At 39.0% G+C, this 17095-nt stretch overlaps 1 protein-coding gene across 1 annotated transcript; it reads left to right on the top strand.

Annotated features, from left to right (window-relative positions):
- The first annotated feature begins 758 nt into the window (after positions 1-758).
- On the top strand, positions 759-10073 carry LOC128691396 (uncharacterized). Its single transcript, XM_053780251.2, has 2 exons — positions 759-1225; positions 6340-10073. Exons 1-2 carry the CDS (start codon positions 1199-1201, stop codon positions 8023-8025), a joined length of 1713 nt encoding a protein of 570 aa, XP_053636226.1. The 5' UTR covers positions 759-1198; the 3' UTR covers positions 8026-10073.
- The last annotated feature ends 7022 nt before the right edge of the window (positions 10074-17095 follow it).

Here is a 17095-nt window from a genome sequence, read left to right as displayed (position 1 = left end):
CTCATAAAACAACGAAAATCACAGAAAGAAGAAACGGGGTGATGAGAGAACAAGGAGAATCTCTGCCTTCAGAAAACCCCTCCTTGTGCATCCCATTCTCGCCTCTCAGAAATTACGCTTTAAAAGAGATGTAGTTTCATTAATAACAATCCACACGGATTTACAAATGTCACATTTTGTCTCTCAAACGCACTGAACATCTGTTATAGAGTAACGCAAACAAAACATAAGAAAAGTGGGATGGGTGAACTGCATCTTCATACACAACATGGATGCTGACAAAGTGCTGCGCAAGCAACTGAGCTAGCAAAGTCGAGGAGCAGAGAAGGGTAAAAGAAAAGACAGTACTATGAGTCAAAAGAAAGGAGCCAGAATGGTGATCAGGATAAAAGGTTTTAGGTAAAACAAGAAGCATGAGCTATGAGAGAAGCAGAGAGCAGAGAGAAGCAGTCAGAAAGTGGAATGACCTCGACGAAGTAGTAATATAGTCAAATTCCGCACACAGTTTTAAGAACAAGTATGACAGTGCTCACAAAGCTAAACGTAAACCCCGTCCACACCAAGAGCTAGTTACATATATGCGAGTGTTCCGCAGGTATGAAGGCAACAAGCATGTGTATTACAATTAAATAAACTCGACTGGTCCTTCATCTTTTTACTGCTTATCTTAAGACGTTATCAGGTGGTGGTCCTGGGCCTGATACGTGTGCACTGCTCTCCAGGCTCGGATGCGGATGTATACAATCAGCTATCCTTCACTCTCACTCGTCTTCGCTCAGCTGAACAGATGAGATCACTCTCATTCGTGTTCGTTCAGCGGTACACAACGCGTTGGACCTACTCCCACTGTCGTACACGTACAGAAAACGTTCGGTTCACTATCACAATCCTGTACGTACGTTACATGCTCAGTCCAGTATAACACTGGTGTTCGTACAGTGTAGTCCCTCAGTCTAGAGGAACAAGGCGCTCTGTGCGGGTGTAAATCAAAACACAGAGGTTAAAACATTGTAAAAGCATATAGTGCTATATAAGTGTGATATTAACATTTATAAAACAAGTACTGAGGACTAGTTAGTGATTTTTCTCGCTGATTGAGTGAATCACAGCAGTGGTTGGTGATTGATATTACAGGACCTGTCACCTTGCATTACGGTCATCAGTCATCACGGCATCGGCAGCATTGTCGCACGGATCGATGTGTGAATCAACATCAAGTACAGTGGTGAGTCGTCCTTGTAAGTGGGAGCCTCGGGAATTCCGCTGGTTCGTACATCTGGCAGGGAATGAGGCGTGTATGTGTGTTAGTTACCATTTTGTCCCAGGCAAATCTCGATAGACACTTGGCTTGTTGTATGTGTGTGTGTATGTTGCACACAGTCGTGTTGCATAATGTGGTGGCAAACATCTAAAACGTATTGCTTAACTATTGTGAAAATATTTACTATAGGTTCATTAAGAATAATGTTTAAGTCAGTGTTTGTATTGGTGGAGGGACTTAGTGCTCTCACTTTTTTTAATCCCTGACATACACTGTAATATCTAGTTCGTAATCAGTTTCGTAAGATATCAACAGATATCATCTTTGATCACACGTTTAATATTAACAAACCGTCGAGCAGTGAGTTGATCACAGGGGGAGAGTAACACAAATCTGACAGAAATAACTTCTTACTATCAAGTGGTGGAGGTTGTGTATATGTCAACAGGCAGGAAATGCTTCCCGCCGAGGGTCACTGTGACTAAGCAACCACTAGCATACCAGGGCAGTATACTCGTTGTTCAGCAACCACTAGCATACCAAGGCAGTTTATCCATAGTTAAGTAACCACTAACATACCATGGCAGTATACCCGTTGTTCAGCAACCACTAGCATACCAGGGCAGTTTATCCATAGTTAAGTAACCACTAACATACCATGGCAGTATACCCGTTGTTCAGCAACCACTAGCATACCAGGGCAGTTTATCCATAGTTAAGTAACTACTAACATACCATGGCAGTATACCCATAGTTATGCAACGACTAATATATCTTGTGTGTAAGCATAAGCTCACACAATGTTTGCACAATCTGAGTTTTTGCATCCTGTCTCACATCTAGGTACATTATATTTACCTAGAGTTGATTGCATAATATATATATATATATATATATATATATATATATATATATATATATATATATATATATATATATATATATATGTCGTGCCGAATAGGCAGAACTTGCGATCTTGGCTTAAATAGCAACGATCATCTTGCCATATAGGACAAGCGAAAATTTGTGTATGCAATAATTTCGCCAAAATCATTCTGAACCTAACGAAAAAAATATATTTCACTGTGTTTGTTTAGTATTAAATTATTGTAAACAAATCTAAAATATATTTAGTTGGGTTAGGCTAAAATAAATTGTTCTTGTTATAATAAGGTTAGGTAAGTTTTCTAAGATTCTTTTAGAGCAAAATTAAAAATTTTTACATTAACGTTAATGAAAAAAATATATCATTAAACGTATAAGAGAAATTTTTAGAAAGGACTTAATTTTAAATGAGTTCATGCTAATTGACCAGTTTTACATATTCGGCACGACATATGTATATATATATATATATATATATATATATATATATATATATATATATATATATATATATATATATATATATTTATACATGCATACATACATACATACATACATACATACATACATACATACATACATACATACATACATACATACATACATACATACATACATACATACAAAAATACGTGTGTGCGTGTGTTTATATATACACCCTTGCAGGAGCAAGGTAGGGGGCCTAAGGTAGGGCCTTTTATAAAGGTTAAATAGTTGCCAGAGGTAGATAAGGTCTGCCTACCCCAAGGATGGACGCTCTACACTCAGTAACAATTGCGTGTGTGGTGTGACTCACTTTGGCAATCTTAATAGTTCGACTAACAGTGGCAACCGTCACTGATATAACCACGCCACAACACTCACGTGAGTGGGATCTCTCTCTCTCTCTCTCTCTCTCTCTCTCTCTCTCTCTCTCTCTCTCTCTCTCTCTCTCTCTCTCTCTCTCTCTCTCTCTCTCTCTCTCTCATTAATTTTATACCATTCACACGCGCAACGGAGAAGTACAGTAATCAGGTTATAACTAGTAATTATGCACCTGCCAATGTTACTTAGTAAACTGTTGCTTCAGCCAAGGAGTAAGTCACAGTTGCAGCCAGATACACCTATATACACATGTGGAAAAAGACATGCACAGTCTAGAACATTTTTTAGAGGACACGTTTCGCCACGAGTGGCGAAACGAAAAAGAAGCCTCTTGTGGCAAAACGTTTCCTCTAGTAAAAGTCCTGATCTGTACATACATTTCTTTTTTCCACATCTTGTCGGTATCAACATACCATTTTTCAAGTGTACACATGTCTTCACCCCGGATATATGCTCACGAAAGTGTACATTTCCTTTTGGCACTTGAAGGTCAGTACAGTGATAGGCTCACTTTCTCGCCCTTTCTCACTCAGCAGAGGACAAAAACGTTTAGTATGTGAACACTGCCAGTTTTTTCTCGGCTACCTTGTTGCCAGACATTGGTTAACTGGGTGGCTTATTGGACCATCAAGGACAGGTTCACGTAAGAAGAACTTGGCACATTTTGTGTGAAGACAAATGCAGTTTATTACTGAAGCCTATCGACTGCTTGTGAATCATTAATTTTTCATGTCCTGTTGTCACTACGCGTCAAGAATACTTTAATCCCAAAAATAGGGATTAAGGCGTATTCATCTGGCAGACATTGTCCTTTCGGGGAAAATTTACACCGCATATTTCTGCAGTATTTTAATGATTGCTAAATTGTTCGTGAAAATGCATACCAAACTTAACCTAACCTGACCATACCAAACTTAACCTAACCTGACCATACCAAACCTAACCTAACCTGACCATACCAAACCTAACCTAACCTGACCATACCAAACCTAACCTAACCTGACCATACCAAACCTAACCAATCCTTGCCAAACCTAACCTGACCATACCAAATATAACCTATCCTTACCAAACCTAACTTAACCTAACCTAACTTAACCTTGCCAACCATAACCTAACCCAATCTAATCTAACCTAATCTTACTAAACCTAACCTTCCTTAACCTAACCTATCATTACCAAACCTAACCTAACCTTACCAAACCTAACGTAACCTTATGTAACCTAACTTAACCTAATTTAAAATAATAAAGAATAGGAACTGGGAAAAACTAAAATTAATGGCGTTAACCTAAGAAAGTCAGTGCATCATCTTTTTCCAATGGGATAATTTAGTCTTCTCCTGGATGAGCCTATCAAAAATTCGGTAATACTCGGGTTTATATTTACTGTTAGGTGTAGAGGCGCACAGTAGATATCAGATGTGCTCCTGCGTCTCTCTTTGCCTAAGAATGTACCCCAGTCCTTAGGTTCTCAGTCGAATGTTTTCCCACTGGTCAGTAAGATCAAATTCCTACAATTTCTTCTTGTAGAGTGTAATCAAATAAGGAAGATATATGGCATGAAAAAGTTTGCAGGAAGACTTGGACAGATTTATAAAATAGAAGAGCATGTAGTTAATGAAGCTTAACCCCATTAAATAATTTCCAGACGAATGGGAATTATTGGGAATTATGGGAATTAGTGAAGAAAAAAAATCTGTGAACAATTATAACCCAAAATCAGCTACATGAAGCACATATATACAATTAAAATTCAGAAGATTATGAGAAGCTAACAAGCTTAAGAATAAGAATCATTTGTATGCAACCTACGTTTTTTAATGTGTAGCCTCAGTGTTGAACCCTCTCCTCGTCCAGCACAGTGTAAAGCTTGAGAGAGTTGAAGGTGACCGCCGGGTCAACAACTAGACAAGACAAGGGCCGCGACAGTACCGGCGAACCTCATCCAGTCCGGAGTATATCAAGTCTGGTGCCCGAGACAAGGGTATGTATGTATAATGCTCGTCCTGGCACGGGTTTCAATCTTGCGATGACCCGTCTCTGGTTCCCGAGGGAGAAGAGATAAGGGTAATGATCGCTGAGGAAACAACAAGAAGAATTGATCTCCTATGTTTGGATACAAACCTCACACCAAATGAGCAGCATAAGAGTGGTGAAGAAGTTTAACGTCGTACACAGTAATGTAGAAGAAACTGACGTCATACAAGGATTAAAAAAAGAGAGATATGGTAATCTTTTCATGTTACTTGAAAATAAAAAGGCAGAACCAGAGGTAAAGCTTACCCCTGTAAGCTCGGACAGCCAAATATTACACACACACACACACACACACACACACACACACACACACACACACACACACACACACACACACACACACACACACACACACACACACACACACACACACACACACACACACAAGGAATTGTTCAGGACCCTGTACACCGTGTACGTTAGGCCCATATTGGAGTATGCGGCACCAGTTTGGAACGCACACCTAGCCAAGGCATGTAAAGAAACTAGAGAAAGTGCAAAGGTTCGCAACAAGACTAGTCCCAGAGCTAAGAGGTATGTCCTACGAGGAGAGGTTAAGGGAAATCGACCTGACGACACTGGAGAACAGGAGAGATAGGGGGGGGGATATGATAACGACATTTAAAATACTGAGAGGAACTGACAGGGTGGACAGAGACAGAATGTTCCAGAGATGGGACACAGCAACAAGGGGACACAGTTGGAAGTTGAAGCCTTAGATGAATCACAGGGATGTTAGGAAGTATTTCTTCAGTCACAGAGTAGTCAGGAAGTGCAATAGTTTGGGAAGCGATGTAGTGGAGGCAGGATCCATTCATAGCTTTAAGCAGAGGTATGATAAAGCTCATGGTGCAGGGAGAGTGACCTAGTAGCGGCCAGTGAAGAGGCTTGGCCAGGAGCTATGACTCAATCCCTGCAACCACAGCTAGGTGAGTACACACACACACATACACACACGCGCGAGCGCAACAACAACAGCAGCAACAACAGGACAAGTGTCTATCGACATGGGCTTTTGATAGATGGTAAACAAATGTTAAGGAGAATAATCACCTCTAGAACCAAAAATGCTATTTTTTTTTACATCATGTATTCTGAGATACTGACAATGAATATTAATTATGCTAGAAATTAATATAAGCATTTTATTACAGTAGTTTTCAGCATTAAATAATATTGATTATATAATATATCCAAAGGCCTTAATAATAAGTTAATGATCATTGTCCACAGTTTTATATTAATAAGAGTTAATTGTGTGAGAAGACTCACTTGATTATTGTCTTGCAGGAAAGCAAGGTGATGGATCAACTCCTCTACACTACGAAGGGTCCGAAGCCCACCATGTTCTGGCTTCCGGGTAATGGCAGAAATATCGCTCCTGGCCCCAGCTCTTACCGCCCCTTTGATCAGATCGTCCGCACCGTCCACTTATACGAAGCTCTCGACATCTGCGTCGACCAGCAAATGATACCAAAACCCATCACAAGTCGCAGTATCATTAATATGAATCATTTACATCCCAACCATCCATGTAAGAACTTGCAAGTCCTTTGGTTTGGAACTCAACGCTCTGAAGATGAGGAGGAGCACGACTGGTATGGGAATGTTTCGTTTTCACTGCCTGTCGATCTTCTCCTGAAACACTGGAAGCATTGTTTCCTGGTGGAGCTAATGTCAGCTCCGACGCACACTGCAACACGGCTACTTCTCACTAATACAGATTACTCTTCAGTTCTGACCAAGTACGACCCAAACACCAAGGAAGGACCTTGGCTGAAGGCTTCTTTTGGTCACTTGGAATTAACCGACTGCTTACGCTACAACAACATAGGGTATAACAAACATGGTCACACTTTGGAGTTCATGATTGAGGTCACTCCATTTGGTCAGAGGAAAATCTTGGAGATGTGTGAGATCTCTTTCAGGAATCACTCCGAAGCAACAAATAAAACCCTTCCACACGTTTGTCATCGTTTTCAGAACATGGCAAATCCATGTCCATCGCCCTTCACTAGTTCCATCTGTTCCAGGATATTCTTTCGTGAACATTCACGCCTGGGGAGGCGTCTATGCATTGCTCATCCCCGTCTCTCCAGAAGTGCTGAGTTCCTCATGCACTATTACTTCACCATGGTACCTCCAGCTGTGCCTAAGCACCATCTTGGTTCTGCACCTGATCTTCCCCGCAGGGCTTTTGTGAGTTACATTCAGCACATTTCACAGTTTCTACTACAGCTTCCTAATGGGTTGCTCTCTGGCCAGAGTCTCTTGCACGGGAAATATTCTGGAGCGGGAGAAGAAAATGTGAGGCAAATATCAAACTTGCAATTTATACCATGGCACATTCTTGCATTTTTAGAGTGTAACCAAATGTTGCAGAAAAAGGAAGAAAATGGTAAGAATAAAAGTCAACTGGGCCATCTTCAGGTGGGAGGCAACATGAACCAGAGAATTCAGTGTAACACACGTAAGGGCCAACACCACCTTGCAAAATTAAACCATAATTTTCCTAGCAGTCCTGAAACACCAGAGCTCATACATCAGTTTCCTCCTCCACCTCTTGGAAAATTTAACCACAACAAGTCTGGCCATCATGGAATACTACAGCACATGCATCAGTTTCCTCCTCCTCCTCCTCCTGAAAATTTCAACCACAGTTTTTCTGACCATCATGGAATGCAATACATACATCAATTTCCCCCTCCTCCTCTTCCTCCTCCTCCTCCTGAAAATTTCAACCACAGTTTTCCTAACCATCGTGCATTGCAATACAATCATCAATTTCCTCCTCCTCCTCCTCCTCCTCCTCCTCCCCCTGAAAATTTTAACCACAATTTTCCTAACCATCATGGAATGCAGTACATACATCAGTTTCCTCCTCCATCCCTTGGAAAGTTTAACCCCAATTTTCCTGACCATCATGGAATGCCACGACACATATACCAGTTTCCTCCTCCTCCTCATATAAACTGATACAGTACAGGAGTGACAAAGGCTCATTTTACATTCAAGGAAAGCTAGAGTCCTGGTTATCATATAGTGCAAGAGAATATCTGTTCTGATCACGTAGAATATTCCGACATACAGTACTTGCAGCTAAGATCATCCTGGGATGCTGCTGAACAAATGAGTGAGAGATTACAGTGTACATACCCATAATAGTGTACAAAACTGGTTATATGGAAGGCCTTTAGACTAGTTCAATCCTCCTACGAAAGAGGTTAAAGAGTACATGACACTACTTTTATTTTCACTCTGAATAATATCTCATTATTCATTCAGCATTTTCAAAAAGTTTTAAATTTTGACTGTTCATAGTGCAAATCTGTTATAAGGTTTAAGACTTTTTATAACATTGAATGTATTTGTAATTTAGATATGGGAATATGTATGTGTGGATAATGAAGATAATTTTGAATGCATCATTAATCTTAAGTGATATATATTTTTGTATAAAATATGTTGCTGCTGAAGCGGCTAGTTTATTGAGCATCCCATAGCCATTCTATGAATAGTATCGCAAGAGCATATAGATACACAAAAGGCCTAGGAACTAGACCCCAAAAGAATTAGCAGGAGTAAGTTTGGGAATTAATTTCCATATTGTTTTATAATCTATTAAAATAAAATTTAGGATACTTCCTCAAAATTTTCTGTGAGAAACCCTGACATGCAGTATTACATTGGTTAGTACAGTAATTATAGGCAGGTATTCATTAATAAGTGATCACTCAAAGACGCGAGGTGACACCCTGACACTTCTACATCTGCACCACGATATGACATAAGTGCATATACGCTGAGATATACACTGATTGTGATAAAACGAAAATATGACTTATTAAATTGAAAAAGTGTATTGTCATGACCTGAGGAGTTAAAATGTGACCTGAAGCTTAGCTGACACACACTTTGCCAGTGAACCAACACTAGTTGCTGAAGGCAACTAGTGTTGCCTTCAAGGGCAGTGTCTGGATACTCCTTATTTTAAGAACAAAAGTTACCATTCAATTTCTTCCTGAACAAGCCTGGTCAGCCTATATTTCCCAGGAGTTGTATAACTCTCCTGGGTATAGCAATTTCCCGATGAATATTTAATAATTAAATGAAAGGTGTCACAGCGTGATTGTAACCAGCACGTACAGAGAATCAATCTATCAGATGTAAATGATGACATTGTACATCTTGACATTTGTAAGATGTAAATGATGAAAGTGTTCATCTCGTTATCTCTCAGTTGTAAATGATAAGTGTCGGTCTTGTCACCTCTTTAAGTAAATAAATGTACTAAAATAACCTCAAGAATGAAATAATCTTTCTTTTTATTAATCTCGTATTGTATTCTAAATCTTTTTTTAAACCCTTCATTTAACTCAATTGTGAATTGTCCCAAGCTCTGTATTGTGATTTTTATTATTGTCGATATATACGTATATACATTCCAAGGGTGCCCAAGGAAACTTGGGCACCCTTTCTTTCCCTTCCTCTGACGAAATGTGATTACCTCGTAGTCCCTCACCACGATGTGACCTGTTATTTTTTATTACGCCTATTTTCCATAATTTGTATATAAATGTCTTCGTATCAATCAATACCTATTTAGTTATTCTTGAGTTATCCCTGAAACTATCTTGAGTCACAGTGTGAGATCACATTATTATATGTGCTAATGATTTTAAAATTATGGCAAAAACACAAACTAGGTTAGATTTAAGATTTATGAATTTCAAAGAGCCTGTACATCAGACAGTTCAATCCTGAACTTAATATATCATCAGTTGCATTATTTACGTTAAAACAGTTGCCTCTCTCTTTTGTTTAAGTTTTTGTTTTAACTAGTTGACCTTCGATCAATCAGTGTACGATTATATCTAGTACCTGCCTGTCTCCACCTGCAGTAAGATATTCATCTTGACATGTTCTTTCTATCTTTATATTAACTTACTTTATCATGTTTAACTTATGACAGTCTATTCCTTGATACTGTGTACACCTATTTAATAAATTATAGATCCTGTTGACAGTAAGTTTTAATAAACTGACCTTAGAAGAAAATTAAAGCCTTTTATGGTACTTATACGTATGTGTTGAGACATCTGAGGAGACAAAGAATTTTATCTATGGGGGAAAAAAGGAAAATTGCACCGGAGAACAGTGGAACTAACCCTATTACGTAGGTATGACGCAACCTTATTACGGAGGTGTGAGGCAACCTTATTATGTAGGTGTGAGGCAACCTTATTCCGTAGGTGTGAGGCAACCTTATTACGTAGGTGTGAGGCAACCTTATTACGGAGGTGTGAGGCAACCTTATTACGTAGGTGTGAGGCAACCTTATTATGTAGGTGTGAGGCAACCTTATTACGTAGGTGTGAGGCAACCTTATTCCGTAGGTGTGAGGCAACCTTATTACGTAGGTGTGAGGCAACCTTATTACGGAGGTGTGAGGCAACCTTATTACGGAGGTGTGAGGCAACCTTATTATGTAGGTGTGAGGCAACCTTATTATGTAGGTGTGAGGCAACCTTATTCCGTAGGTGTGAGGCAACCTTATTACGTAGGTGTGAGGCAACCTTATTACGGAGGTGTGAGGCAACCTTATTACGTAGGTGTGAGGCAACCTTATTACGGAGGTGTGAGGCAACCTTATTACGTAGGTGTGAGGCAACCTTATTACGTAGGTATGAGGCAACCTTATTACGTAGGTGTGAGGCAATCTTATTACGTAGGTGTGAGGCAATCTTATTACGTAGGTGTGAGGCAACCTTATTATGTAGGTGTGAGGCAACCTTATTACGTAGGTGTGAGGCAACCTTATTACGTAGGTGTGAGGCGCCCTTATTACGTATGTGTGAGGAAACCTTATTAAGTAGGTGTGAGGCAACCTTATTACGTAGGTGTGAGGCAACCTTATTATGTAAGTGTGAGGCAACCTTATTAGGTAGGTATGAGGCAACCTTATTACGTAGGTGTGAGGCAAGCTTATTACGTAGACTAGAGGCAACCTTATTACGTAGGTGTGAGGCAAGCTTATTACGTAGACTAGAGGCAACCTTATTACGTAGGTGTGAGGCAACCTTATTACGTTGGTGTGAGGCAACATTATTATGTAAGTGTGAGGCAACCTTATTACGTAGGCTTGAGGCAGCTGTTCCCCGTGCTTACACCCCGGGAACAACAATGCCCACGCATAAAATACCGCAGGGCTCACTCACGGGAAAAAATACTCTTCGCGCTTAGATAAGAGTCACCAACAACAGGACCTGGACCGTGATTAGCGAACGGCAGGTCAAACCTCAACTGCTACATCCTTGAATGACTCAGACAGGTTAAGCGCTTTATGAAATGCAATGTAATATGGCGAAACATATTTTCCCTATTTAAATTGTGGACACTATATTGTACAAGAAACCAATCTGACAAAAATTCATTCTTGTTGCACATCTTACTTGGGAATCTTAATATCTTAGACATTTCGAATATCTCGAATATATTTTTGCAAATTAAATTTTACTGGGGAATTTAATATATATATTTCTCGATGTAAAGAAATCACCTACTGCGTGGGCGAAATGTTGTCAATACAGGATTACATTACACATCGTTTACGTGTTTATCAAAATGTTTATCTGGTTGGTATTAAGAAAACAAATTACAAGATCTATACATTAAATGTATATAATCTTCGGGGAGCGCTAAACCCATAAGAATCATGCAGCTCTCGGGAAATGAGAGGAATTGTGGGGGGAAGGAAATGATCAGGTTGGATCTGTGGAAAGAGTGGAGTAGGCCTATTTCCCTGGCTCAAGAGCTCTTTGCTAGTTGTTCGAATATATGTTCGATACTTCATATAACAGTTATAGTTCGAAAATCAACACCGGTACATCTGCTGGTGTGAAGCAGATGCTAAAACCATAGCAAACATTTAGTTAGGCGGAAGAGGCAACCAGTGGAAGGCGGATGATGCGGAAAAAGGTAGCCAGGAGAGGCAGATGGAAAAGGTAAACTCGAGAAGCGGATGAGTCAGAGAACTAAAAAGTGAATGAAATGCCTCATTAAACAGGGTGAGTTTTCATCGCGACGTCTCTCTTCATACAGATTCGATTATCTTTCACTACGACTAGAACCATTCATCTCTCGTTACATCCAGAACCTGTGATCTATCATTCACCCAAACCACCGATCTCTCATTACATCCAGAATCGTTTACCTCTCGCTTCATACCCATTGACCTGCCACTACATACCAGTTGATATCTCACTAAATACCCATTGAGCTGTCACTACTTTCCCACTAAGCTGTCACTACATTCCCACTGAGCTGTCACTACATACTCAATAATCTCTCCCAACATACCATGGTTGGTGTTTCCCGCAGAGATGAAAGAAATTCAGTTAGACTTCAAGGTATATCTGAAGATATCCTCAGTGCACTACAGAAGGTGTCCCGTAGCTCGGTTGGTAGCGCACTCAGCTCACACTGAGTGTCCGTGGATCGACTCCCGGTATGGGTCGAAATATTGGGTACGTTTCCTTACATCTGCTGTCCCTGTTCACCTAGCAGCAAGTGGGTTCCTGGGTGTTGGCCGACTGGTGTGAGTCGTGTCCTGGGGGATGGTAGTATGTATCAAATATGAATGGGGCTTTGAAATGAGCTGACGTAGGATAACAGCTTTTAACCTGTTCAATTTATGTAAAAAAAAATCTTCCAGCTAAACTTGAGAAACTTTAACACTATATATAATAATAGCAGTCAGCAGCTGATTACGAATCTTTTTTCTATATATACTTGCTTGTTTCTGCATGATACATTGATATAAAAATTGCTTGTGAGGTCAGAACATACAGGAGAATGAAATAGATTGAAACCATCCTCTCTCTCTCTCTCTCTCTCTCTCTCTCTCTCTCTCTCTCTCTCTCTCTCTCTCTCTCTCTCTCTCTCTCTCTCTCTCTCTCTCTCTCTCTCTCTATATATATATATATATATATATATATATATATATATATATATATATATATATATATATACATAGCTTCTGACGAGGCATGAGAATGAGAAAGATCTTGAGCTAAAGATTTCCATCCCCTATATATATATATATATATATATATATATATATATATATATATATATATATATATATATATATATATATATATATATATATATATATATATGTATATATATATATATATATATATATATATATATATATATATATATATATAAAGGGGATGGAAATCTTTAGCTCAAGATCTTTCGCATTCTCGTGCGTCGTCAGAAGCTATGTAATGTTGCAAGACATCAGCAGTTAGGAGGGAAAATTCTATGAGGCAAGTGAGAAAATATTAGTGGTAACCCATGTCTCAGGGTGAGGACCACCACAGACCCATACACCTACACCCTTTCCCCCCACATCCCCTGAGACCCTTCTGGAGTAAGGGGAGGTGAGTACCTCAGAGGTTTACAGAAAGCAAGTTACGGAATATTAAGGAAACGCAGTAGTCAGCAGTCACAAGTTTATGTGACTACAACTTACAAAATATTGTATATGCGAGTTTCTAAGATAGTCAACGGAAGTCGTGTAGAGTGACTTATCGCTTGGGCAGGTCGTAGTGTTATGAAACAATGCATTTGTCATGAAGCAGGATAGGTAAATATGTTGGTACTAGGTAACTATGTAGAGATCTTTCCTGCTGACACTTCCTGTAACATTTTCTGATGTATGATTATACAGGTTGACAACTAGTTAATATGATTCATATAATAATGCTATGTTACATACAGCTTGAGTTTGGGTTTAGGTAAAATGATTCCATATGATAATAGATTAGTTTATATCGATTAGATGCGGTTTTGGACTGATTACTGCGTTTACTTAATATTCTGTAATTTGTTTTCTATAAACCTCTGAAGTACCCACCTCCCTTTACCCCGGACGGGTGTGAGGGGCCATTGGAGGATGGTAGATACTGGGGTTAGCGGCGGCTCTCACTCTGTGTCATGGCTTACCACTGCTACCTTCTGCTTTGCCTCAGAGAATTTCCCCTCCTATTTGTTGCTGTCTTGCAACATTACATAGTTCCTCATGACGCACAAGAGTGCGAAGGATCTAGAGCTAAAGATTTCCATCCCAATGTGGCTTGTTCTGCACACACACACACACACACACACACACACACACACACACACACACACACACGAACGCACGCATATACTACAAACCTAGTGTCTAATCGACATGTGCCTGGGACAAAATGGTAATAGTGTGTGTGTGTGTGTGTGTGTGTATGTGTACTCACCTAATTGTGGTTGCAGGAGTCGAGACTCAGCTCCTCCTACCTCATCTTAAAGCTATGTATGGTTCCTGCCTCCACTGTGTGTGTGTGTGTGTGTGTGTGTGTGTGTGTGTGTGTGTGTGTGTGTGTGTGTGTGTGTGTGTATGTGTGTGTGTTTGTGTGTGTGTTTGTGTGTGTGTTTGTGTGTGTGTGTCTGTGTGTGTGTCTGTGTGTTTCTGTATGTGTCTGTGTGTGTCTGTGTGTGTCTGTGTGTGTGTGCAGTCCAGTCAATGTGATACAAGACAGGGAAATATAGCTGGCTGTTGCTCTCATTATGCAACTATCAATAAATAAGGTAGCAGCACACTGCTGATGCATCCAATTTTCTATAAAAAGTCCGTGGCACCAGAGTGGCTCAGCTGTTTTAGTAAGGACGGCACCGGGGAACCCCAGTCTAGCACATGTTGAAGACTTGAGCTTGGTTCGGTCTCTTAACGTGTAAATGAAATGTGCGTGAACGCTAAACAACTGTACAGAAGATACTAGAAATTTTGTAATTTAAGATATTGTTATTAAAACAGCCTGTTGTTTATCTTACATGTATTAATTTATGCTTGCATTTAAGGCTGACGCCTTAAGTAAGAGTGCTAATGTCATTTATGCTATAGGTTCACATGAATGTTGATGTTCTAGTGTATTTATGAAATAGGTGAATGTACACCTGCTGGAAAGGGTCCCAAATAGGGTCGAAATATGCAGGTATCCTCATCCGTTGTTTCTGTCTCAGTGTGAGTTTTGAATTAAATTAATTAATGGCCACAACACTCCAGTTACCATGTTTTAATGCATTTGACATTTATGCAAAAGTTAAAAAATGTTTTTCATGTGAATATGGAACATTAGTCCTAGCCAGCCTGTTTGTATTTGACCAGCCTAGATGTATAAGACCAGCCTGATTGTGCCCTGGCCAGTCTAACTGAACTCTGACCAGCCTCCCTAAGCCAGGAAGAGCCTGCTTATGCCCTGGCCAGCCTGTTTGTGTTACTCTGCTAACATCGGAACCCTAAATTAGCACCTAACGTAAACTCTGGTGGTGAGAATAAGCTCCTGGAGAGCAACACTCATTCAGGCTGCCACAGTGTTAACCCTTCAAATTAATTGTCGGATTCTCTTACTCTTTCTTTTTCTCAGATATTTATCTTTTTATATCTTTGTCATCACAGGCAAACACACCTGTCAGGTACAACGTGTCGATAAAGAATCAAACACTTTTTCCCCCAAACAAAATGTGATGAGTTGACACTAAGCCCCTTTGTTGTTATCATCCTCACTACCTTATGTATGGTTGGGAAAATTTTGTATTTGTTAAACAATGATGCAATAGTAGACGATAATATGCAAGTCTCTTCAAACAGAAGGGCATAAGAAGCAAATAAATAATATATATATATATATATATATATATATATATATATATATATATATATATATATATATACACACATCTCTGGCAGAAGGAGACTCGAACCTACGAACCTTGGAACAAGGTACGCAGTGCTATACCATTCTCATCACACTGGACCAATACCTTAGCGCCTAGCACAATGCTAGACGTTGATCCAAGGCAGCCAGTTTTCAGGGAGAAGGCTTATAGCTTTTCATCTCATCCCCTACATGCATCAGCCTTACTTTTAACAATGCAAGGAATTCGCAAGAGCAGGCGAAATATACACAAACACTGAAGAAAAGCTGTAAGCCTTCTCCCTAAAAGCTGGCTGCCTTGGATCAACGTCTAGCATTGTGCTAGGCGCCAAATTATGGTCCAGTGTGGTGACAATGGTATAGCACTGCGTACCTTGTTCCAAGGTTCGTAGGTTCGAGTCTTCTTCTGCGAGAGATCAGTGTTTGTGTATATGTCGCCTGCTCTTGCGAATTCCTTGTATATATATATATATATATATATATATATATATATATATATATATATATATATATATATATATATATATATATATATATATATATATATATATATATATATATATATATATATATATATATATTGGCTTAAATAGTAACGCTGTTCTTGCGCTCTTCTTCACATATATATTATACTGTCCCACTATCAGGATTTCTGGACTATTATCAATGGTCTTGGACGATAATATTCCAGCTACATAATATTTGTGAACAAGAATAATAATAAAAATAGTAATAATATCGATAATAATTATAAACTATTCAGGCTTTTCACATTAAAAGAGATTAACAATTTTTCACAGATTAAATTCGAAAATGATATCATGTTACGAAAAGACACCAATAACAGTTCTGGGTAATCACTAAGTTTGGCTATCACTGTGGCATTAACACAAAGCAGTTCCCCGCGGTTATCCTGTTTGTTTCTATTGTTGAGCTGGTGGCTGTTACTGCAATCTACGTGAAGATAAGACATCGATATGGTAACCAAGATAACAATAAGTGACTTATGTTAAAGGAATTCGGATGTGGTTTCTTTCATTTGCTGAACTTTATTGACGATTAACCTTTGTTTGTACCTATTATTTTTTTTCTTTTGTAAAGTGTGGACTTATCTTCTATATCGTCATTTATTTTTTGGGGAAATGTGTTAAAATATTTTTGCTTGCGAAGCTCATTAAAAACATCTATCTCTTAGGATACTAAATAATATATATATATATATATATATATATATATATATATATATATATATATATATATATATATATATATATATATATATA

Source organism: Cherax quadricarinatus, chromosome 36, assembly GCF_038502225.1.
Source record: "Cherax quadricarinatus isolate ZL_2023a chromosome 36, ASM3850222v1, whole genome shotgun sequence".
In the NCBI taxonomy this organism is placed as follows: domain Eukaryota; kingdom Metazoa; phylum Arthropoda; class Malacostraca; order Decapoda; family Parastacidae; genus Cherax; species Cherax quadricarinatus.
This window is presented reverse-complemented; position numbering and strand designations above follow the sequence as displayed.

What these genes read in the sequence shown, in the direction of transcription:
- LOC128691396 (XM_053780251.2), top strand. Translation starts at nt 1,199, where the DNA reads ATGTGTGAATCAACATCAAGTACAGTG. An exon ending in AATCAACATCAAGTACAGTG is followed by an intron (nt 1,226 to 6,339) that starts GTGAGTCGTCCT and finishes ATTGTCTTGCAG; the next exon opens with GAAAGCAAGGTGATGGATCA.